Raw genomic sequence first — 25191 nt, forward strand, 5'->3', positions numbered from 1 at the left:
GATGGGCTACAGGATAATAGGCAAGAAGCATGGTGAGAAGGCAACAAATGTTGGCGCAATTGTTAGAAAATGGAAGCAATGCAAGATGATTGTCAATCTTCCTTGGTCTGGGGCTCCACGCAAGATCTCGCTTTGTGGGGTAAAGATGATTCGGAGAAAGATCAGGAATCAGCCCAGAACTACATGGGAGAACCTGGTCAATGACCTGAAGAGAGCTGAGACCACAGGCTCAAACATTACCGTTAGTAACACACTATGCCGTCATGGATTAAAGTTCTGCAGGGCACACAAGGTCCTCCTGCTCACGCCAGCACATGTTCAGGCTTGTTTGAAATTTGCCAATGACCATCTGAATGATCCAGAGGAGGCCTGGGAGAAGGTCATGTGGTCACATGAGACCAGAATAGAACTTTTTGGTATCAACTCCACTAGCCGTGTGTGGAGGCAGAAGAGGGAACCCCAAGAACAATGTCCCAACAGTGAAGCATGGTGGGGGAAACATTCTTTTGGGAGTGCTTTTATGCAAAGGGGACAGGATGACTGCACCATATGGAAGGGAAGATGGATGGAGTCATGTATCGCAAGATGTTGGCCAACAACCTCCTTCCCTTAGTAAGAGCACTGAAGATGGGTCGTTGCTCGGTCTTCCATCTTGACAATGATCCGAAACACACAGGCAGGGTAACTAAGGAGTGGCTCGGTAAGAAGCATTTCAAGCTCCTGGAGTGTCCTAGCCAGTCTCCACTCCTGAACCCAATAGAAAATCTTTGGAGGGAACAAACTTAATGTTGCCCAGCGACAGCCCCAAAACCTGAAAGATCTGGAGAAGATGTGTATGGAGGAGGGGGCCAAAATCCCTGCTGCGGTGTGTGCAAACTTGGTCAAGAACTACAGGAAACGTCTGACCTATGTAACCGCAAACAAAGATTCCTGTGCCAAATATTGAGTTCTGTTTTTCTTTTGTATCAAATACTTATTTCATGCAATAAAATGCAAATTAATTATGTAAAAATTATACAATGTAATTTTCTGGAAAAAATTTTTTTTAAGATTCTGTCTCTCAGTTGAAGTGTACCAACAATTAAAAATTAAAGACCTCTCCATTCTTTGTAGGTGGGAAAACTTGCAAAATCGGCAGTGTATCAAATACTTATTTTCCCCACTGTAGGTCTAATAAAAAAAATTGCTCGCTTCTTTGTTGCTTGTTTCTTTTCTCAGTAAAATAGATTATATTCTATCTATGCAATATACTCTGTCCTTGGAATAGCTGCAAAGGCCACATATATGTGCTGGTTACAATGGGAGAGTGACTGGAGCCTTCATTGTACAGGATGTAGTATAATAAGGAATGGAGATGGGAAAGCTGGAGACGAGGACTAAGGAGAGTAACATTATGCAAAAAAGAAAGTAGCAGAAGAAGAATGTCATTACGTCTGGATCTGAATATCGTCGATCCTATGCTGTAATCTGCGCCTACATTCTGGGCTCATGATACAAGGTTGGGGGCTGGAGCACAGGACATCGCCCCCAACGCGCCATTCTGCGGCACAGCTATATTCTCTATAGGTGCACATCTCCATTCTCCAGGAGACATCATCTTGCTTCAACCTGAGGATTGTGCATCAGTCCATCAAGGGAACCCTGAACACCAACCTCTATACATAGGCTAGGTAGCCAACCAAGATCCAAAGTGACATACACAGAGCCACCATCGGTACAGATCTCCTGAAGAAGGAGGAAGAGATGTCACACACCATGAGACCCCAACGAGCGTTCCTTCCTCATTCCCCCGAGGAACACTAGGCTCCCTATATACATTCACCCATACATACAGTACACTATATACACACATACGCATAATATATATGACGCATAGAGTATACAGAATATGTATTTCACCAAAGGAACCTCTACAATCCTGGGAATGCGGAAGGTTTAATTCCTGCTTCCAGAAGAACGTCAACTAAGGACGTGAATAGGATGTTTCCGCATCACTGAAAGGCTAAGTTCACACTGAGTGTTTGTGCTGCTTTTTTATTGCTAATTTTCAGTTGAATTTTACAGTACCAGCAAAGTCTATGAGATTTCAGAAATCTCATGCACACACATTTTTTTTGTAGTATTTTGTGCTTTGCATGGTTTTTTTGGACATAGAGCATGTCCCTTCTTTCAGTGTTTTTCCCCCATTTAGGCTACGTTCACATTTGCGTTGTTGGGCGCAGCGTCGGCGACGCAACAACAACGCATGTGCACAACGCTGCATTTTGCGACGCATGCGTTGTCATAAGAAAGCACAGAGCAGGAATTTCGGCGCAGGGAAAACGCTACAAGTAGCGTCCACTGCATCCTGTCTGTGCGTCTATATGACGCATGCGTCGTAAAACGTAGTACAACGCATACCGGCGCATGTCCATGCGCCCCCCATGTTAAAGATAGGGGCGCATGACGCATGTGTCGGTATGCGTCGACGATGCTGCGCCCCAAGGCGCAAATGTGAACGTAGCCTAACATGAATGGGTGGTGAAAAAATGCTGAAAAAAATGCCCCAAAAACTCATGTATCAGGTTTTGCTGCGTTTTTTTTTTTGTGCCAAAACCTGATTCTGTGAAATAGGAGCTTTTTTTTTCAACACTAAACTTTATCAGCATGCACAAGAGACAACTGTAGAATGCCAAAACCACCTAAAAAAAAACGCACAAAAAAACTCATGAAAAACGGACGAAAAAAAAACAAGGAAAACCTGCGTTATTTTCTACAGCTTCTTTCCGGTCAAGAAATGCAGGTTTTGCTATAGAAAAATACACAGAAAAAACACCTAGTGTGAACTTACCCTAATTCCACCTGTTGTAGCTCAGAACTACTATGTACTAACTAGTAAAACATTGGGGGAAAGTGTCTCTGAGATAGCGGCCAGTGTCAGGCAATTGCTACCAAGGTGCATAAAATCATGGGATGCATTAGAAGAGGCCGAGATGCCGGGACGAGCGCATAGTGCTGCCTCTTAACAAAACTTAGATATCGTGTGCAGCTATGGTCTGCGATTTATAAGAAGGACATGGCTGAACTAGAGCGGGTACAGAGGAGAGCAACTAAGGGAACTAAGTGGACAGCAACACCAACACAGATTATCAAACTTGGGGGGTTCAGTTTGGAAAAATGTAGATTTATGGGCGATCTTACTACAGTGTACAAATATATGAAGGGACAGGATATACCGGTATATGTTTCTAATGTTTTTTTTTCTTTTTACAACTAGACCTGCAGTCCTCTACATCTAGATGAAAGAAAGTTTCATCGTATCACAGATGCAGATTCCTTATAATATGAGTAATGAGTCTATGGATTCTTTACTGTACGAGCAGTGAGACTACTGATTCTTTACTGTACAAGCAGTGAGACTATGGATTTTTCGCCGTATTAACAGTGAGATTAAAGATATTACTGTATGAGCAGTAAAATGATAGATTGTTTTTGTACATGCAGTGAGACTATATATTCTTTACTATATGAGCAGTGAGACTATGGATTCTTCACTTTATGAGCAGAGAGACTGTAGATTCTTGATTGTGTGAGCAGGAAGACTATGGATTCTTCACTGTACTATCAGTCAGACTATGGATTCTTTACTCTACAAGCAGTTATAGTGTGGGTTCTTTAGGGTATGAGCAGGAGACTTTAGATTCTTTACTATACAAACAGCGCGACAATGGATTCTTTACTGTACAAACAGTGAGCCTATAGATTATTCACTGTAAGAGCAGTAAGTCTATGGATTCATTATTGTGCGAGTAGTGAGACCATCGCTCCTTCACTTTACGAGCAGTGAGACTATGGATTCTTTACTGTAAGATCAGTCAGACTATATATTCTTTACTCCACAAGCAGTGGGACTACAGGTTCTTCTTTACAGTATTTGAGACTATGGATTTTTTTACTCTATAAGCAGTGAGTTTATAGATTTGTTACTGTGCAAGCAGTGTTACTATAGACTCATGACTGTATGAGCAATGAGACTAGATTCTTTACTGTATGAGCAGTGAGACTATGGATTCTTTACTGTACAAGTAGTGAGACTCTAGATTCTTTCCTGTACGAGCAAAGACACCATAGGTTCTTTCCTGTATGAGCAGTGAGACTATAAATTCATCACTGCATGAACAGTGGTAATTTGGATTCTTTACTGTACGAGCAATGAGACTATAGATTCTTTACTGTGTGAGCAGTGAGACTTGTGATTCTTTACTGTATGAGCAATGAGACTTTGGATTCTTTACTGTACAGGTAGTAAGACTATAAATGCATCACTGTATGGATTCTTTACCCTACAATCACTGAAACTTTGTATCTCTGCATCACAACGTGTTGTAATGGTCGATTCACTTAAGCAGTGGAAGGGCCAAGATGCCTTTTTTTGAAAAATATAATATTACAGATTGCGGATACCATTTTCTGCAATACGACTTTCTCCAGTTATTTTCTGTAGTTGGGAAGGAATATTCCCAAAATATGGGGAAATTTGCATCTGCCTTTCTCAGAATCTACTTCTTCAGACTGTTGGTTGAAGTCGATGAACTCGTGTCTTCTTTCAATGTTAACAACTTTGGAACTAGACGAAAAATGGGGAAAGATTCGGGCACAATCATCCAGGGATAAAATGGATACTTTAGTAAACGTAGTTAAAACATTAAAAGGCGAGGCCTCGTACCTCCCTGCATCTAAAAACTTTGTAACTATTTATTCCCCCCCAAAAATGGCAAGGTTTTTAATGACTAAGGTCTATCATGCTCAATGCTAAACCTTCCTTATATATATAGTCTTGGGACAAATTGCTGGCAGGGCCAGGCCCATCATCTGATACCAACAGAGCCCAACAGACCCCATCAACTACAATAGGGTTGGTTCAGTTTCTAACATGGTGTCCATCATTCTCCCAGTCAAAATAGTGCAGCATGCCGACTGTGCTCTTCCGTCAATCATTTTTGCCAGTATCTGCAATAGAGGATTCTGAGTGTCCAATGCAGATGTGAACAGAGCGGAAGACTAAACCCAGAAAATATTCTGCCTATAGCAACAAGCAAAAAAAAAAAAAAGAAGAAAAATCAAGGCTCAGCTTCTGCTTCCTTTAATGGAGATCCACTTGTATTTTTCAAATTTTTTTTTATAGGAAGAATAACACAATTTGCAATATTATTGTCCCCCCCCCCCAAAAAAAAACAAACACCAGACCCTTGATAAATTCGATGATTCACCTGTAGCTTTTCTAAAAAAGGAAGCCATGACACCGGTGTGAACAGAGACGGCCATTTGGAACTACGATTCTAAAAATCATAGAAACAAAAGATAAATAAAATAAACAAAAAACAAATATTCTATTGAGTAGATTTTCGCATAGACGTTTATTTGGAAAGCTATCAAGTCAATGATCTCTTCTTAGACGTTGTTGGAGGACGTCACTTGTCTTCTACTTGGCACGGTCTAGATTTATTCTTAGCCATTGGGATGTGTCAACTACTCGTGTAGAGGTGGCACTTACATAATTCCTGCAGTGAGGCACTTATGAAATTCCTGTACTTTTCTTGGCAAGTCAAGATGCCAAGTAACAAAATATCACAATGCTGCCCTAGCATCAAACAAATATGCTTTAGAACCAGTTGAGCATGCTCGAGCCGCCCATCAGTCGAAATCAATAACGATCCTGCTCAATAGAGTGTGGATCCTCTACAATCGTAAGGTAGATGTCTTCCAGCTAGATATACCGATCATAGTCAGGGGGGTTTTCGATGAAAGAACATAAGACAAGGCGAACACCGAGAGTTTTCTAGACCTGTGACAGACATCACTGTCATCTCCACGGGATGAATTGAAAAAAGGAGAGAGATCAGAGGAGTTCATTGGGATCGGCAACGTCGTTAGAGTCACCAGCTTGGCCGTAATTTGCATCCAAGCCCTAATTGCAATAACAATCCCCCCTATAAACATGGAATTGAAGAGAAGCGACGACTTGGTATAAAAGATCCGGAACACGATGTATCCATTCTAAAATGGACACCGAGGAGCATGGATCCATCTTCTATAGACTTCGCACCATGACATTACCTTCACCATTCTCCCAACCCCAAGAATGGAAGCCCTAACAGGTCCTGAAAATGTTTCATAACCCCCCCCCCATCCTTCACACCAATGCAACGCACAGAATACATCACGACGAGCAGAACCTGCAATAGGATAACGGCACCATTGCACCGACGGAGGAAATATCACTCACAAAATCTGTATCTGAAGATTAGACGTATCAGCCGTAATCTGGACATGATTCCTGCTAAAATGCAGAACGACCTGCAGTAGACAAATACCAAGCGGCTCCTCGGATTCGGCAAAACCTTGTAGAACATTATTTAACCTGAAAGGATTGATGTTAAAATTGCCCAATTAATCCTCCCCGTCTCCTGTTCAGTGGCCCCTACATCCAACCCCATGTTCTCAGCATTGTAGGAGAAAGAAAAAAAAAACCACAGAACAGATCAACACCATCCAGATGAAGCTTCTAATATTTCAAATTTTGTAAAAATTGAACATAAAATGAATGCTATGGTCACAATATTATACTCACCGTGTCCCCCTCTTGTTAAGAATGGGGTCCTGTTAATGGCGATAGGGACTGTTCCATGCTTGTTATGGAAATGGTGCACATGGTGAGTGGTGCTGAGGCTGGATGATACCCGTGCTGTGTCCGAGACCCTGGCCAACGTCAAAAGGCCAAGGGGCAAAAGGGTCCGAGCCCAGTGGCCGAAACTGGCCATGACCCCCAGGGGGCTGTCCGATGCTCCTCTGGGGGCCAGGGGAAAGGGCAAGCACAAGCCTTTCCTTTCCCAAATCAGCATGTCATGCTGACCCCCATTGCCTGTCTCAGACTATCTCCCCCTCCGATGCCCAAATGGAGAGGTAGAAAGCTTCTGTCTGGGAAGAAAACGAGGGGTGTTACATTTGTGGGCATTAGCCTCCTCCAGCATCCATTGATTCCCTACAATATCCAGATTTAAAAGGTGACGAGCAAAAAAAAAAAAAATGCAGACGATCAAAAAAAATTCTTGTTATTTTGGGGGGGATCTCCCCCCCCCAAAGGATCACCCCCCAAAAAAATCAGTCCCTCTTCTTCTTGTGTTTGCAGAAATCCAGAAAAAAAAAATGACAAAGCAGAGGAATAGACAAGTGCCTTGGTTTATTTCAGAAAGCCCTCAGCATGGATACATCTCATCCGGTAAAGCTGTAGAGAATTCACCATCATGGACAGCGAAAGGGAGAAATGGAGGAGGAAAGGAGGATTGTGGCATAGAGAGAAAAAAAAACAGATTCACCACACAAATATTCCGTTTCAGATGCTTCTGTGTTTTCCGAGATGCTCTTGCTAGAATTTCCTTACCCTCAGCCGGAAAAAAAAATGCAAACTATCCAAACCCTATATGCCTCCTTTCACCCCCCTCAAAAAAAAATAAAAAAAACAAAAGGAGGTTTATTAAAAAAAAAAAAAAAGAAAAAAACGAGATAAGAATAATCAACAGCAGAGGAAAGAGAGAGAGAGAGAGAGAGATCTGCCTGTGTGTGCTGCAGAGAGAAAGAGGAAGGAGGGAGGGAGGAACGAGGGGGAGGGGTGAGAGATGAGAAGAGAGAGAAGGAGGGGGAGAGCGAGAAAGGGAGAGAGAAAAGAGAGAGACAGAGAGAGGGAAGAGGAAGAAGCACACAGAGCATGGAATGAGGCAGGTGCGGGCAGGGGGGAATGGGAGAGGAAGAGGAGGAAAGTGCACGGCAAGGCGTGGGCGAGAAACGAAAGGGGTAGACAATGACAGCAGCCCAAACAGTGTGGGAATCAGAGTGGGAAGATAGAGATAAAAGAGGAAAAAGAAGGAAAAGAAGGAGGGAAGATCAGATGGAGGGATGGAGAACAGAGGGAGACGGAGGTCTAAAAAACTATTTAACACTGCCCTATGGAGCTAAATGGGAAAAAGTGGAAAAAGAAGGAAAAGAAGGAGGGATGATGAGATGGAGGGATGAAGAACAGAGGAAGATGGGGGTCTAAAAACATATGATACTGCCATGTAGAGCCGAATGGTGAAAAGTGGAAAAAGAAGGAAAAGAAGGAGGCGTGATGAGATGGAGGGATGAAGAACAGAGGAAGACGGGGGTCTAAAAACATATGATACTGCCATATAGAGCCGAATGGTGAAAAAGTGGAAAAAGAAGGAAAAGAAGGAGGGATGATCAGATGGAAGGATGCAGAACAGAGGAAGACTGAGGTCTAAAACCAGATATAACACTGCCATATAGAGCTGAATGGTGAAAAGTGGAAAAAGAAGGAAAAGAAGGAGGGACGAAGAACAGGGGGAGATGGAGGTCTAAAAAATATATATAAAACTGCCATATAGAGTTGATTGGGGAAAGTGTAAAAACAAGGAAAAGAAGGAGGGATGATCAGACAGATGGATGCAGAACAGAGGGAGACCGAGATCTAAAAACTATATAACTAAAAGAATACAAATGGGGAAGATGAGGTTGAGGATGAAGCACAGAGGAAAACAGAGATGCAAAAACTATACAACACTGCCACAGAGCTAAATGGGAAAAATAAGGAATAGAAAAAGGGATGACCAGAAGGAATAGAGGGAGACAGAGGTCTAGACTCTATATAACACCGCCATATAGAGGTAAATCGTGAAAAGTGAAGAAAAAAAAGGAATAGAAGGAGGGATGACCACATGGAGGATGAAGCACAGAGGAAGGCGTTAACTAAAAATTATATAACACTGCCATATACAGCTAAATGGAAAAAGTGAAAAAAGAAGGAATAGAAGGAGGGATGATCAGACAGCACACAGGTCTAATAACTGGATAATACTGCCATATAGAGCTATATCGGGAAAAGTGGAAAAAAGTAGTAGAAATAGGGCTGGTCAAGAGGAGGATGCATCTCAGAGGGAGATGGGGATCTAAAAACTATACAACATTGCTATATAGATCAGCAAAGTAGAAAAGAAGAAAAAAACGAATACAAATGAGGAAGATGAGGTGGAGGATGAAGCACAGAGGAAAACAGATGGAATAACTATACAACACCGTCGCATAGAGTTAAAGGGAACCTGTCACCCCGAAAATCGTGGGTGAGGTAAGCCCACCGGCATCAGGGGCTTATCTACAGCATTCTGTAATGCATTCTTTAATGCTGTAGATAAGCCCCCGATGTTACCTGAAAAAGGAGAAAAAGACGTTAGATTATACTCACCCAGGGGCTGCTGGTCCGGTCGGATGGGTGTCTCTGGTCCGCTGCGGCGCCTCCCATCTTCATTTCAAGACGTCCTCTTCTGATCTTCAGCCACGGCTCCGGCGCAGGCGTACTTTGTCTGCCCTGTTGAGGGCAGAGCAAAGTACTGCAGTGCGCAGGCGCCGGGCCTCTCTGACCTTTCCGGCGCCTGCGCACTGCAGTACTTTGCTCTGCCCTCAATAGGGCAGACAAAGTATGCCTGCGCCGGAGCCGTGGCTGAAGATCAGAAGAGGACGTCTTGTAATGAAGATGGGGGGCGCCGCAGCGGACCAGAGACGCCCATCTGACCGGACCAGCGGCTGGGTGAGTATAATCTAACGTCTTTTTCTCCTTTTTCAGGTAACATCGGGGGCTTATCTACAGCATTACTGAATGCTGTAGATAAGCCCCTGATTCCGGTGGGCTTACCTCACCCGCGATTTTCGGGGTGACAGGTTCCCTTTAAATGGAAAAAAGAAGGAATAGAAAGAAGGATGATCACAAGGCACAGAGGAAGACCAAGGTCTAAACACTATATAACACTGCCATAGAGAGGTAAACAGGGAAAAAAGGAATAGAAATAGGGCTGGTCATGTTTAGGATGCAGCATATAAAATTATATAAAAATGCCATATACAGCTAACTCAGGAAAAGTGGAAAAAGAAAGAATGGAAATGGGGGCGATGAGGTGGAGGATGCAGAACAGAGGGACATTAAGATCTAAAAAACGGTCTAATGCTGCCCTATAGAGCTAAATGGGGAAAAGTGGAAAAAGGAGGAACAAAAAGAAGGAAAAATGGGAGAAGGATGCAGCACGGAGTGAGTCATAAGTCTAAAAACTATGTAACACTGCCATATAGAGCTAAACAGGGAAAAGTGAAGAAGAAAAAAAACAGGAACAGGAATGATCAGGAGAAGGATTCAGAACAGAGGTCTAAAAATTATATAAAACTGGGGATGATGAGGCAGAGGATAAAGTGCAGAGGGTGAAAGAAGTCAGAAACTTGTATAACACTGCCATATAGAAGTACATGGGGAAAAGTGGGAAAGGAATGAATAGTCATGATCAGGCGGAAGATGTGGTTCAAAGGGAGACAAATGTCTAAATGATGTAACACTGCCATAAAGAGCTAAATAGGGAAAACTGGAAAACGGAGGAATAGAAATGGATGTGATCAGGCAGAAGGAGACAGAGGTCTAAGAATTGTGTAGTACTGCCATATAGAGCGAATTTGGAAAAGTGGAAAATAAGGTATAAAATTAGGAATATCAGGCAGAAGAAGCAGCGCAGAGGGTTACAGAGGTCTAAAAATTATCATGAAAACAAGCTTGAAATTATAAAAAATTGGGTGTAAAATCAGAAGAAGAAAAACTGAAAAATGTTGAAAGGTGATACATAGAAAAGATATTGATGGAGAGTGATAAATCCATTATTAACGCGCACCCACACCTGGGAGATACTAAATAATTCAGTGGGATATATTTTAGGAGAAGGAGGGGTGATCTCGCCCTGTGATCCTTCACACCAGTATACTCCTCTATGAAAAACCAAGAGACAGTTTCCTCCCACACAATCATCCTATAGATCCGCCCGGGATATCCGGAATTATTGCCACGCAGAAAGAGACGGTTATAATATAGGTGAGAAGGAATAAGGATGAAAGTCATGAATAAGAAAATGTTCAGAAAGAGGAGAATGAAGAATTAGGTCAGTGCCAACCTATCGGCATAATTAATGAGTTCTAGACGCGTTAACACGACGCGATTTCAGAGGGGAGGAATATTTATGGCACAATTAAAAAAAAAAGTGTGAATCTTAAGGTAAATGATCAATTCCAGAGACAAAGACGAGAAGAAATCTTAATATATTTGATGTACAGAGAGAATCAATTATCCTCAATACATTAATAAGGAAGAATAAGTAAAAAATCTAATGTAACCATAAGATGAAAAAATGACAATATTTGTATTATTTACGGTTTCATTTTTATTTACCATTTTGATCAAGATGATTATGCAGAATCGGGGGTAAAATGTTCCTGGTCTTAATCTATATGTGGAGCAGAGGTATGGCATATCATTAATAATTCTCAACTTTTTATATTCTCATGGAGGCCATTTAGCCAGATTCGCGGCTCTGAAGATCAATGCTACCGTCTCATATCGATGAGCGAATATTTAGAAAATTCTCTAAAGAGTCACACGGCAACATTAACATTACAGCTTAAGTCTAACACATTTTGCATTCATTGCATTCTTTTCCTTTGCAATTGTCAACAATTTTATAGGCTTGAATATTGCAAAATTATATGACAATCTCTTTCAGTGGTGCTTAAAAATTTGTGGACCTTTCGGAATTTTCCATATTTCTGCGTAAATTTCACATAAAGCTACGTTGTGTTTTCGCACAAGTCGTAAAAGTAGATAAAGAGAAGCAAATCAACACTGGAGTCAAAAATATTAACTTTGTCAATTTTTTTTTCCGTTGAGGAAAATGATTCAATGTCACATGTCTGAGTGGAGAAAGTATGTGAACCTTTGCATTCGGGATCTGGTGTAGCAATAACATTTGGGAGTAGTTTTTGATTAGCCAGTGATGTAGAAAAACACATGGACCACACATCCAAAAAGCATACGTTGAGCTGAGCCGTCGGGCAAAAATTAGCACAACTGAACATGAAGTTCTTAGTTTAATATCCTGATCAGACGGCATAAAGCCCACTGCCACGTCACGGCGAACCTTTCAGTAGGTCCCTAACTTTTATAGCCTGTGTGCCAACCACTGCAATGGTGATAATGTATCACCAGGGTGGGCGACCTGGTGCCCCACAGCGCCCATGATGCAAGGCTGAGTTTACATTACTCCAGACCGCACCGACCCACAAGTACAAAACCAGAACAATGGCCACCACACATAACCAGCATCAAGTGAAAGGAGCTAAAGTCCTGATGTGGCCTAGAGTCATAGGGACTCAGCTTTGTAGCATGGGCGCTGTGAGGTACCGAGTGGTCAGCCCTGCTGGTGCATTGTTCCTGTTGAGATGGTTGACAAGATGCCACACCTTTAAGGCTATAAAAAGTTAGAGACCCACTGAGAGGCTCGCCGTGACGTGGCAGTGGGATTTATACAGTCTGATCAGAATATTAGACTAAGAACCTCATGTTCAGTATCATAACTTTTTGCCTATCAGCCTTAGATCGTATGATTTTTGGATGTGCGGTCCATGCCTTCTTCGACAGCATTGGTAATTTTTTATTAATCTTGCACATTGGCTTGGATGAATTTTAGCCCATTCCTCCCAAACAAAACAGTTTTAACTCTGGTTTGTTTGTGGTTTTCTCCCATGAATTACTCTCTTTAGGTCTCTCCACAATATTTTTATAGGATTAAATTCAAGACTTTGACCATTCCAAAACTTTAACTTCACACTTCTCTAACAATTGTTTTCGTTTTGGGTCATTGGGTCTTCCTGCCTGATCTATGTTCTCTTGAGATTTAGGTCATGGACAGGTGTCCTAACATTTTCCTTTAGAATTTGCAGGTAACATTTAGAATTCATTATTCAAACAATTAAGGCTACTGTCCTGGCCCATAGGCAGCAGAACAAGTCCAAACTATGATATTACTACCACCCTATTTCACAGATTGCATGAGGTTTCTCACACAAATTCAAAGTTCATCTTTCTCCCAACATTCATCTCATTTAATCTAAAAATATCTATTTCAGTCTCATTCGGCCACAAAATATTGTCCCAACAGCCTTCTGGATTGCGCGGGTGATCTTTAGCAAACCACGGAAGGGCAGCAAAGTTCTTTTTGAAGACCATTGGATTTCTCCTTGCTCCTGATGAGAGACTTGTGAACATTAACAGAAGGTAATTTTTAAAAGGCCTTTAGTTGTTCAGAGGTTACCTTGGGTTCCTTTGTGGCCTCACCCAACTCTTGGAGTGATCTTAGTTTTGTTGTTTTCTCCTGAGGAGGGTAATATCGGTCTTGAAATTCCTGTATTTGTCCACAATTTGTCTAACTGTGGACTGGTGGAGTCCGTACTACTAATAATAATTATTTATATTTCTATAGCGCCAACATTCTGCAGCACTTTACATTTCAGAGGGGATTTGTACATAAAATGAAGACAAACTCTTTAGAGATGATTTTATAACATTGTCCATCCTGATGAGCATCAACAGCTTTTCTTCGGAGGTCCTCAGAAATCTTTTGTTCTTGCCATTATACACTTGTACAAACACGTGTTGTGAAAATCAGATTTCGATAGATTCCGGTTCTTTAAATAAAACCGATGTCTCTTCCTCACCTGATTGTCTTCCTTCCTTTGGTTTTCTCATGTGCTCCATACTACTATCTTAATAGATAGTTACATTTGAGGCTCTTTAAAGAGTATCTATGCTTTCAAGTAATTTTTCAGAATAAGCAGTAATCTGTGTACATGAGAAATAACACAATTTCTGGCCACTATATGACTTGGTTCCTGCATTTTTCCTCAATTTTCTTCATTGCATTCTCTCTATCTGCAGGCAGGCATGTTTTCATCTGAAAAAATCCAGCATTTTAGGAAATGCACAATATGGAAAGCCAGCTCAGCACGATAGAGTCAGACCTGACTAGTCTGTCAATGTCCTTTTAACTTCTCTCCACCCTGCTCCAGTTAATTGGTAGATCTTCCATGTATGTACATGGAGAATATCCCCAAGCCAGCTTTTCAGACTATACTTTCTCTGAATCATTTCAGAATGAAAACCTACCTGGCTGTACAACCAAACTGTAATTCATTCAGCCCAAGAATGTAATGACAGGTTCCCTTTAATTTAAAATTGACTGTAAGCTAGTGGGAGAATATTAGCTGCTAAGAGGTTTCCCAAACACAGAGAGTACCCAGTAACAATTCTTGATTTTCATTATTTTTAAGTACACAGACAGAAAAGGCAGAGCTATGGAGGAATTTATAAAGCGGTACTGAGCAGTGTAGCTGTGATTTCAGCTTTGGAGTGAGGTAAACTAGTTGTTAGAAAGCTTAGAGTTAATGGTAAATTTTTGAAGCAGGGGAGAGTCATAAGTGGGGAAAGCAGATTTCTTTGATGAGACCTATTAAACGTTTCTTATATCTGCCTGCACTATCGATTTATGTAAAGTCTGTTAAAAGTAGTTAACATTCTAGTTATTTTGTTTGCCTTGTCTTTTCACTTGCACTCGTGGATTTTTTGCGGAATAAAAATATATTGAAAATGTTGCACGATCCTCTCAATACGCATCAAAAAGTTGTAAATTGGTCTAAAACTGTACACAAAAAAATAGGTGCTCGAGTACATTTGAATAAAAAAATTTGCAACATTTTGAAAAGTCATAAATGATTATTTTCTCTCAAATATGTGGAGAAATGGTGTTTAGTTTGCGTAAAAGACAGGAAAATTAGATTACGAGTCACGACTCCCATTGTGATCGGTGACAGTCGCTGATCAGACAGATAGATAGATGATAGATAATCGATAGATACATAACAGATAAATGCATAAAAGATACATAGATGATAGAAAGATATTTGATAGATAATAGATAAATAGATAGATAATAGATATATAATAGATAGATAATAGATAGATAATAGATATATAATAGATAGATAATAGATATATAATAGATAGATAATAGATATATAATAGATAGATAATAGATAAATAGACCGATAATAGATATATAATAGATAGATAATAGATAGATAACAGGTAGATAATAGATAGATAATAGATAGATAATAGATGGATGACAGATAGATAATAGATATATAATAGATAGATAATAGATAAATAGACAGATAATAGATATATAATAGATATATAATAGATCGATAATAGGTAGATAATAGATGGATAACAGATAGATAATAGGTAACAAATAGATAGATAATAGATAGATAGATAGATAGACAAGATAGATAGATAGATAGATAGATAGATAGATAGATAGATAGATAGATAGATAGATAGATAGATAGATTTGGATGTTTGTTTATCCAATTTGTAAATGAATCCAGCATTATATTTTCATGGTTCAGGGAATTCTACAAATTGATTCGGTTGAGCAGAGCTCCGCAGTCAGTAAGGGGTTCACTGTCAAAAAGAATAATAGAAACTCCAGCATGCGGCTTCAGATCTGCTTATCACAGGATGATAATGAGGGTTATATACGGTTAATACAACTTCTCATCAAATATACGAAAGAATTAATATGCGCCAACAATCACTATGAAAGTTTCATAAGTGTGGGGTTTAGTTGTCAGACATCGGGGACAGTTACTTTCTATTGCACGGTGTAACACGGTGTATAATTGTTATAATTCCAAAATAACATTATCAGTACCAATCACTGTTAGCGCATGATGAGACAGGACATGTAGCTGCTACTTTCTACTGGTCCATGGGTAAACCAGGAGGAATAACTGCTAACTGTCCTTCAATATGAAGCAGATTCCCTTACTTTAATGTTCAGTAGGTTTATGCTAAAAAAAAAATAAAATCACATAGCAAGTGTGAATACAGGTGTACTCAATCAGTGAAGATATAGGTGAGAATGCAGAGAAAGAATTTATTCACATCTTAGCACGTTACTCCATTCCATATGATGGGTGATAACTAGCTGATCGCAGGGTGTCCGCCCGTAGGAACGCCCTCTTGTACTGAGAGCGAGGTTCTACTGGACCAATTAGAGCAAAATACTATACTTGACCAGGACATTTTCTGGACCCTTTGCCAACATGTGTGCCGGTTCAGTAACTGACCCTGCTCAAGAAATTTCCATTTTCTTGACCCTCTCCCAACATGTGTTGTGATATATGGAGCGGGCTCAGTAACTGAGCCCGCGCAATGTACAATGGGTGCAAGCTGGGTTATATAGCTGGCATATGCCTCAAACAGCAGCAACCGGAGCTAGCTCTGATCATTGATTTACTTTTTTTTTTTTAAACTAATGCGATTGCAGACAGCCACAGGCTGGGATTCATAGGAGACTATCATTTTCCTTAGAAACTGCTATTTCTTATAGTATATGTAGTATATAAAATGAGCAATCCAACAGTCACAGAATCAAGTCCCCTATGAAGACTAAAAAGTAAAGTTTAATTAAAAAATCTAATTGGAATCACCTCCTTTTTGCAAGTTTCAATATAAAGTAACAAATATGTTCATTTTTTTGTTTCATTTTCACATTTACACAAGTCGGATTTATCAAATTATTTCACCCATATGGTAAACAGTGTAAAAAAAAAAAAAAAAAGCAGAATTGCTGTTTTCAAGCCAAAACGCTTTTCTCCCTCCAAAAAATAAAAGGGAAAATAAACTCCAAGCAAATGTGGCGCTAAGCACCACATTTGCTTGGAATTTGCTTGGAGTTTATTTTCCCTTTGAATTCGCCACCTATGTGGATCCGAAGCAGGATCAACACATAGTTCTCCAAAGTGAGCTGCACACCTTACTGGATTATACAACATACGGAGAAGAGTTGCCTAAAGAATTGAGAATCTCAACGTGCATTTCTTACCGATTGAAGGTGAGCAGAACCACAACTAAAAGAATTTTTTTTACTGTTGGTAAAAACGTATTACGCTCAGAGGAAGCGCCGCACTTGTCTCTTTTTTTCCCCTCTTTCCCTAAACCAGGGTATTTCTAAAGTCCAAAAAAATAAAATAAAAACACAAATCAAAATACTGTGTATACCTCAAAAAGCTACAATGAAAAAGAAACGAGCCCTCACACCGTTCCATTGTTAGAATTATGAAAAAGTTAAAGGTCTCAGAAAATGGCAACACAAACTAATTTTAGTTTATTCCTGCAAATTTGAATTATTTTTTATTTTTATTAAAAAGTAAAAAAGGGTAAAAGTTTGGTATGGCAGTAATTGTACTGTCCTGGAGAACCATGTGGCCAGTTTAACATAAATGTGATCTCTCAACCCCCTCAAAAAAAGACAAAACCAATAATGTTAAAATTGCTGTTTTTTACCACTTTAAATACAATTTTTCAGGTTAAATGAACAGTTTCATTTTAAACTATAACTCGGTTTGTAAAAAAAAAAAACTCATATGGTAGGATGATGGAAAAAAAATTGAAAAATTGAAAATTGTCAGTTTATGAAGGGTCTAATATGACTATCATATCTCACTATAATATGACATACGGATGCAAAATCTGAACAATAAAGAAACAAGGCAAAAGAAGAATCAGCGCACCTTGGAAACATGGATGTTGAGAAGAACAAACAAATCAATCTTGGAACAAATCAAGCCAGACCTGTCACTGGAAGTAAGGATCTCCAAGGTGTGACTTGCCTACTTTGGACACATCATACGGAGAGAGCAATGACTGGAGAAGGACATCATGGTCGGAAGAATAGAAGGAACAACGTGAAAAGGAAGACCAGCAACCGGATGTCTTGATACTATCAAGATGATGGCGGAGAAGACCCTGGTGGACCTATCTAGGCTTACACAAGATCGATCTTCCTACAGAGCGTTCCTCCATCAAGTCACCATGGCTCGAGATTGAGCTGAAGGCCGTTAAATAATAATAAAAATAATAAGAAAACTTATATGACTATTAGATTCCACTGGGGTGTAAAAAAGGGTTAAACCAGACATTGATTACTGAAGTGTTAGTGATACTGTATAATCAGACAAATAAGAATCTTCCGGCTTATGAAGCCACATATGCAATCACTGTCTTTGTGCTTTCCACGAGCAGTGCTTTTAAGAAAAACTGAAGAATATCCAAAAATCACACTGTCTTGTGCCGTCAAATCTAGTCCAAAATATTTTCCCTTTGTTTATTCAGATCTTCTCTTTGCAAGAAACACATAAATTGCTCATAAATAAAAGCAAAAAAATAAAATAAAAAATGTACGACTGAATTGTATTCCCTCATGATGCTGCCGCAGTGAACTTGTAAGCCTTTGACGCCAATGATATTTGTAGATGATGAGGCCAAATTTGTCTTTGCAATGTAGAGTTTTATTATTGTTTTTTTTTTATTATTGAAGTAGGGCTGCGCGTAAAGGGTTTTCATGCCCTGAATACAGATGGGATGTTGTTGAGAACAGCACAAGATATGCAATAAACATCTAATAGATGGTGGTCCCACTTCTAGGACCTGCACGAATCTCTGGGGTCCCAATTTCTCTTTTGAGCTGGTGCCTGGCCTGCAGGGACAGGAGAGGAGGCCGTACATGTGCCACACTTCTTCCATTCACTGCTATGGGAGCTCAGAACATGGCTAACTGCATTCGCATGGTGCACGCCACGACAGCATGCAGGTCTCCTACAGCCCTGAATAGACAGAACTGGTGGACTATAGTTGTGGAGATGGATTTTAAAAGGGTTGTCTCGTCTAAAACTACAAATCTACAGTCACTTTGTGACTGCAGACTTGTGATTCCTCCCATTGCGTGCACTGCATACTTCTGGCCACATTCCGACTAGACTGTATCCGGCCTTGCTCAATACACTTGCATTAAGTGATGCCAGATACAGTCTAGTTGGCATGTGACCACATGTATGCAAATCACATACTTGCGGTCACGCTCCCTCCACTTCCGACGCCGGCACTGGAAAATCCTCACAACACATGGTGCACGCGATGTAGAGTGATAGCAGACTTGCAGTTTTAGGCTTGACAACCCCTTTAATCTCTAAGGTTAGACCTACATCTATTAGAAATTTATTATGTATCCTGTCAATGAGAAATAAATGTCTGTTGTGAGACAACCCCTTTAATTACAAAACCTCTCATGACGTGTCTTAATGGGCTCTTGAGGCTCATCTGCTACATAGCCTCTCAAACCACATGGAGTTAATAATACCAGTGTCCTATGTAGTCTACTTTTTCACCTCTATGTGTATACTTTAGCCTTAAGACATGTAGGAATTTATTCATTTGTACGTTGCCGAGATCAAAAACCATAACTTTGTGTTTTTTATTGATATTGCAGTAAGGGCTTTGTTTCTCGAGAGAGGACTTGTATTTTTTAATGGCAATATTTTGGGGGTACTTAAAACTTTTTGATGAATTTTTTTTTTACTCTTTAGGGAGGCGATCAAACTTTGAAAAAACAATGTCTCTATCTTCTCCATTCTATCAGTCGGTGGATATCGGATTGAATTTGGATGTCCTCCGAGAGCAGTCTGATGTTTTCATGGACATGTTGACTTGGATGGCCGAGTGACTGTCAGCTCAAACTCTGACATGCAGTGATTTTTTTCCTCGGACCGACTCAGCCTGAGAAAAATAAATTGGACATGTGCCCGGCCCCATAGAATAATATTGGTCCGCGTGCGATCCGGGGATTTGACGGATCACACTCCGACAGAAAATACGGTCGTCTGCACCTGCCCTAATTTGTCCTTAAACCTGACACCTGCCGAGGTGCACGCTGTGAGAATACAGAAAGGAAACATCTGTTTATTAATAAACTTTATTAGCATGTATTTAACTATTCATATACTGCCACAAGACAATCTTCTAGTTAGTAATGAAATGTTTTGGCAAATCATATAAAAAATATCAAAGCGTTATTGCTAGAGATGAGCGGATCAGGCAAAATTTGAATTCGCCTGTTTGTGCAAATTTTCCCTGGAAATTTGATTTGCAGAGAAGTTATTCTTAATGTCATCTTATATGCTCTCGGCTCTCTCCAGACTCCAAAACAAAAATTTCATATCCTCCCGTTACCGCTCACCTCTGGTCCTCATCACTAGAGTTGAGTGGATATGTTTGGAATCGGTCGCCGAATCAGAATTTGCCATATTGTACACTATTCGTGCCAAATTTATATTCTACGATCGGTTTCGAACATATTCGCTCATTTCTACTCCCATTGTCTCCAATGATGTTCTTCAAATATTGCAAAAACGAAATCCACCACCGATCATAATCAGGACTGAATTTTGAAAAATTTGCTCAACTCTACTCATCACCACCAGTTCGGTGGCATCTTCTTATCACCGCCATGAGCACTGAAATTTCCGTGCCTCTTCGTATTAGGCTAGGACTTTTGGCTCTGATGAAAACGCGGAAGGTTCTGCACAAGCGAGCGTAAGGTGACAATGTCAGGACATCATGTGCACCGTGACCTTACGCGACCATGCGCCGGACCATCCCAGGTTTCAACAGAGCCGGAAGTCCTGACAGAGCATGAAGAGGTTTGAGGACTTCAACGCTTATGGTAGTGATAAAAATACATGACGAGGACCAGACAAACAATGGCGAAGAGCAGAGGAGCCGGAGAGGTGAGCGGTAAAGGGAGTGTAAGGATTTTTTAAAATCCTTACAGTATGTGCACAAAAGATTTTTTTTTTAAGTGGTTTTCTGCACGAAAAATGCTCAAAAGGATGAACATGTGCACAAGTGGTTTTTAAACAGAAATGTACCGTATATGTTCAGGCTTTTGAACATTTTTTCACTGCCCCAGGTTTCTAAAAACTGACAAAAAGTGACATGTCCATTCTTCTGGCATTTTTTTCTTGGAAAATGGTCAAAGTTTTGCAATACAAGTTAATGGGAAACCTCAAAAGACTTCCAAAAGACGCCCATATATGTTTTTTAAGCATTTTGCTGTCATTTTTGCTTAAAAAAATGCTAGTAGTCTCTTCATTATTCAGTGGAGTGAAAAAAAGATTAGAAAATGACAGTAAAAAAAAAAAAAAAAAAAAAAAAATCGCAAAAAAGATTACAAAAAGTGCAGATGGCCAAAATCATTGGAAAAACAAACACTCAGAAATCGAAAAAAAAAAAACAACCCAACAACACAAAAGACGCTACAGTAAAAAAAATAATGTCAGAGTTCCCAAAGCGTCTTCTGCTGAAAAAACTCGTGTTTGACGGAGTATAAAAATCGTTGTGCGTACAGAGCCTAAGGTTATGTGCACACGTAGGAAAAGAGGTGCAGAATTTTCTGCACAAAATCCACATCTCCTGGCAGAATCCGCAGCCGCGGATTTGCCGCGGTTTTTATGCGGATCTTGTGCGGTTTTTATGCGGAATTGATGCAGGTTTTCAGCAGTTTTTGCCACTGCGGAATTTTAACATGGAGGGGTGCAGAAACGCTGCAGATCCGCACAAAACAAGTGACATGCACTTCTTTGAAATCCGCAGCAATTCCGCACTGATTTTTCCGCACAGCTTTTTTTTTTGTTTCCATTGATTAACATTGTACTGTACATCACAGTGCGGATCTGCAGCGTTTCTGCGCGGAAAAATCCGCTGCGGATCCACAGCAAATCCGCATCGTGTGCACATAGCCTTAAAGTTTTAATTTTTCAAGTTAGATTTTTACTAGTTGTTTTTGTGCCTTAATTAATATGACAAACTTAGAATTAATTAATGTATTGAACTCTCAGCTAAAGTGTAACGTGTCTTCAAAAACAGGCCGAAAAGGCTACACGTGTTGTTGGCTTGTGTGGCAAACCCAAACCTTTAATGAGTATAACCTTTTATCTCTTCTTGCTCAGCTCTCTACATCCTCAGCCCCAGCAGCTACCGCTCTCATTACTTTTCCTATCACTCTCCATTACGCTTCTCCTTGACCAGCTCCGCAATTGATTTGCTTTACATTTACATTGCGCCGCGACATTACTTTATTGTGAATGTGTTCCGTGGCCTGAACAAAAGCGAAATATATGATTATTTTAGATGAAAATGCTGCAAAAACATGTAATGCAACACCCCACACGTTACTAAAATAACAAAGACCGCTCATCACGTGCTAAGAATGATATAGGCAGCCATGCCTCTAACAACTCATTAAAGGGCAATTAGTTTTAAGCGATGAAAAAAACTCCTACGGGTTTCGGTCAAGGTCAGATCAAGCGGTACTTGGGCGCAAAGAGGATGCAAATGGCTGTTGTTCTTTAATTGTTAAAAGGGTCGTCCGTCTTTGGGGAATATTTGTTTTTAATGCGGCAGGAGATTGTTCTGATAAATAGAGAATAAGTCACAGGTGATGACTAGTGATGAGCGAATGTGCTGGGATAAGGAGTTCTCTAAACATGCTCGGGTGCTAACAGAGTGTCTTTGGTGAGCTCGAATAATATATTCAAGTCCCTGTTGCTGCATGTCTCATGGCGGTTAAAGGGCCGTGTTAAAGGGACTCTGTCACCTGAATTTGGATGGAACAATCTTCAGCCATAGGGGCGGGGTTTTCGGGTGTTTGATTCACCCTTTCCTTACCCGCTGGCTTCAATATTGGATTAAAGTTCATTCTCTGTCCTCCGAAGTACACGCCTGCGCAAGGCAATCTTGCCTTGCGCAGGCGTGTACTACGGAGGACAGAGAATGAACTTCAATCCAATATTGCAGCCAGCATGCAGCCAGCGGGTAAGGAAAGGGTGAATCAAACACCCGGAAACCCCACCCCTATGGCTGAAGATTGTTCCCTCCAAATTCAAGTGACAGAGTCCCTTTAAAGGGGACCTGTTACCAGGTCAATAGTGGCTGGTTTTAGGTCTTTTATTCCCACTGCTCTCCTGCATATTTAATTTTTTTTCTTTTTGTAAAATACGCCCTCTGGTTCTAGAGATATAAGCCTTTTTGTTTAGTTTTGTTTAGTTTGCCCAAATTGCTAATTTTATGATCTTTACAAAAGGGCGTGGCTCAGGGAATTTTCTGGGGTGTGTGTCTTTAGGCTGCTTTGCATAATTACCTTCCGAGCCACGCCCTCTTTGTAAAGGCCATAAAACGGTCATGAGCACTAAATGAAAATGCTTGCATATCTGGAGCCGTATGTCGGATTGAAGAAAAACAAAAAACGTAACACTAAGAGAATCTCTTTAAGTGGAGAGCAACATTAGTAGAATCAAAATCATGTACCCCTTTAACAAGCTATTTAAAAGTCACCAGGGATATTTGCCGTTGGGGTTTTCAGTGTCTGGCTGAATCTGAATACTAAATAGTAATATTTTATTATATTTCTAGGCCCATGTTGAAAATAGACTGGACATCCTCTGACTGCACAAATCTCTCTATTAGCCATTTGCCTGACAAAGGGACTTTATCAGTCTCAAACCACGTTGCTGCTTGGAAATTTGAGCTTTATTTTCATCGCATCTGCTCAGACTCAGTCTTGGTATTTCTCTATTTTTATCTTCTCTCATAACGATTATCTCTAGTTTTGGTTCCTATGTGACCATTCTGGGCACCGACAACCTGCAGCTGCTTTGCATATTCCAACTATCATTGCTGGTGCCCTTTCACACAACTCACCAAGCTGAGTAATTAGTATTTTATTTTTAGTCAATCTAATTGTGATGTCATAACCCTAAGGATCACGTCTTGGGTGGTTTAAGAAAATTATTTTTAGAAAAACTTTCTAGAAGAGGTGCTAGCCCTTTTTCTTTAAAGAGAACCTGTCATTATGATTTCACAAGGTGAAGTAAAGACATGGCCATATTGGCGCTGTTATACAGATTAAATAGATACCTTTTGTGAAGAAATCTGCATCCTAGTTGTCATTTAATCCGGATTTGAATTTGGATTTCATAAGCTTTTGGCACATAGGGGCGGGAATGTGGGTAGGATTTTTGGCTCCTGCCCAGGCTCCTCCACCTGCCTCTTGTATTTGTATCTTCCTCCTGTTTTAAAGTTTGCGCCGGCAACATCCTCACTGCGGGCAGTGCTTGTGGAAATCAATCTCACAGGGGGTCTTCCTTAAAAAAGTGCTGGTAGTAGTGGCGCATGCACAGACTGACCTCTGGTGGTTTTCAGAGAAATTATACTGTGGCCGCACATGTACAGATTGACCTCTGTGGTCTTCAGAGAAATGGTGCTGGTGGCAGCACATGTGCAGATTGACATCTGTTGGTCTTCAGAGAAATGGTGATGGTGGCAGCACATGTGCAGATTGACCTCTGTTGGTCTTCAGAGAAATGGTGCTGGTGGCAGCACATGTGCAGATTGACCTCTGTTGGTCTTCAGAGAAATGGTGCTGGTTGTGGCACATGTACAGATTGACCTCTGTTGGTCTTCAGAGAAATGGTGCTGGTGGCAGCACATGTGCAGATTGACCTCTGTTGGTCTTCAGAGAAATGGTGCTGGTTGTGGCACATGTACAGAATGACCTCCAGTGGTCTTTAGTGAAATGGTGCTGGTGGCGGCACATGTTTAGATTGACCTCTGGTGGCCTTCAGTGAAAAGGTGCTGGTGGCGGCACATGTACAGATTGACCTCCAGTGGTCTTCAGATAAATGGTGCAGGTGGTGGCACATGTACAGAATGACCTCCAGTGGTCTTTAGTGAAATGGTGCTGGTGGCGGCACATGTTTAGATTGACCTCTGGTGGCCTTCAGTGAAAAGGTGCTGGTGGCGGCACATGTACAGATTGACCTCCAGTGGTCTTCAGATAAATGGTGCAGGTGGTGGCACATGTACAGATTGACCTCCGTGGTCTTCAGAGAAATGGTGCTGGTGGCAGCACATGTGCAGATTGACCTCTGGTGGTCTTCAGAGAAATGGTGCTGGTTGTGGCACATGTACAGATTGACCTCCGGTGGTCTTTAGTGTAATGGTGCTGGTGGCGAAACATGTATGGATTGACCTCCAGTGGTCTTCAGTGAAAGATGGTGCTAGTGGCATCACATGTACAGATTGACCTCTGGTGGTCTTCAGTGAAAAGGTGCTGGTGGCGGCACATGTACAGATTGACCTCCGGTGGTCTTCAGATAAATGGTGCTGGCGGTGGCACATGTACAGATTGACCACCGATGGTCTTCAGTGAAATATGGTGCTAGTGGCGGCACATGTACAGGTTGACCTCCGGTGGTCTTCAGTGAAATGGTGCTGTGGAGGCACATGTACAGATTAATCTCCGGCAGCCTTCAATAAAATGGGACTGGTGGCAGAGC

The 25191-nt window shown here is 40.8% G+C and overlaps 1 protein-coding gene across 37 annotated transcripts in view; it reads right to left on the reverse strand.

Moving 5' to 3' along the window:
• Positions 1-25191, reverse strand: part of NRXN2 (neurexin 2) — a 724697-nt gene that overhangs the window by 220186 nt on the left and 479320 nt on the right. For 2 of the 37 annotated variants that reach the window (XM_069738714.1, XM_069738713.1), the window contains exon 1: positions 6611-7601. The exons of 34 other annotated variants lie outside the window; for them this stretch is intronic. In XM_069738714.1, coding sequence (XP_069594815.1) covers positions 6611-6881 — 271 coding nt within the window. In that variant the 5' untranslated portion in view covers positions 6882-7601. Of the gene's footprint in view, positions 1-6610; positions 7752-25191 lie in introns of those variants that run through there. One more of the 37 variants, XM_069738711.1, reaches the window with a different exon arrangement.

This window comes from Ranitomeya imitator, chromosome 9 (genome assembly GCF_032444005.1).
Source record: "Ranitomeya imitator isolate aRanImi1 chromosome 9, aRanImi1.pri, whole genome shotgun sequence".
NCBI lineage: Eukaryota > Metazoa > Chordata > Amphibia > Anura > Dendrobatidae > Ranitomeya > Ranitomeya imitator.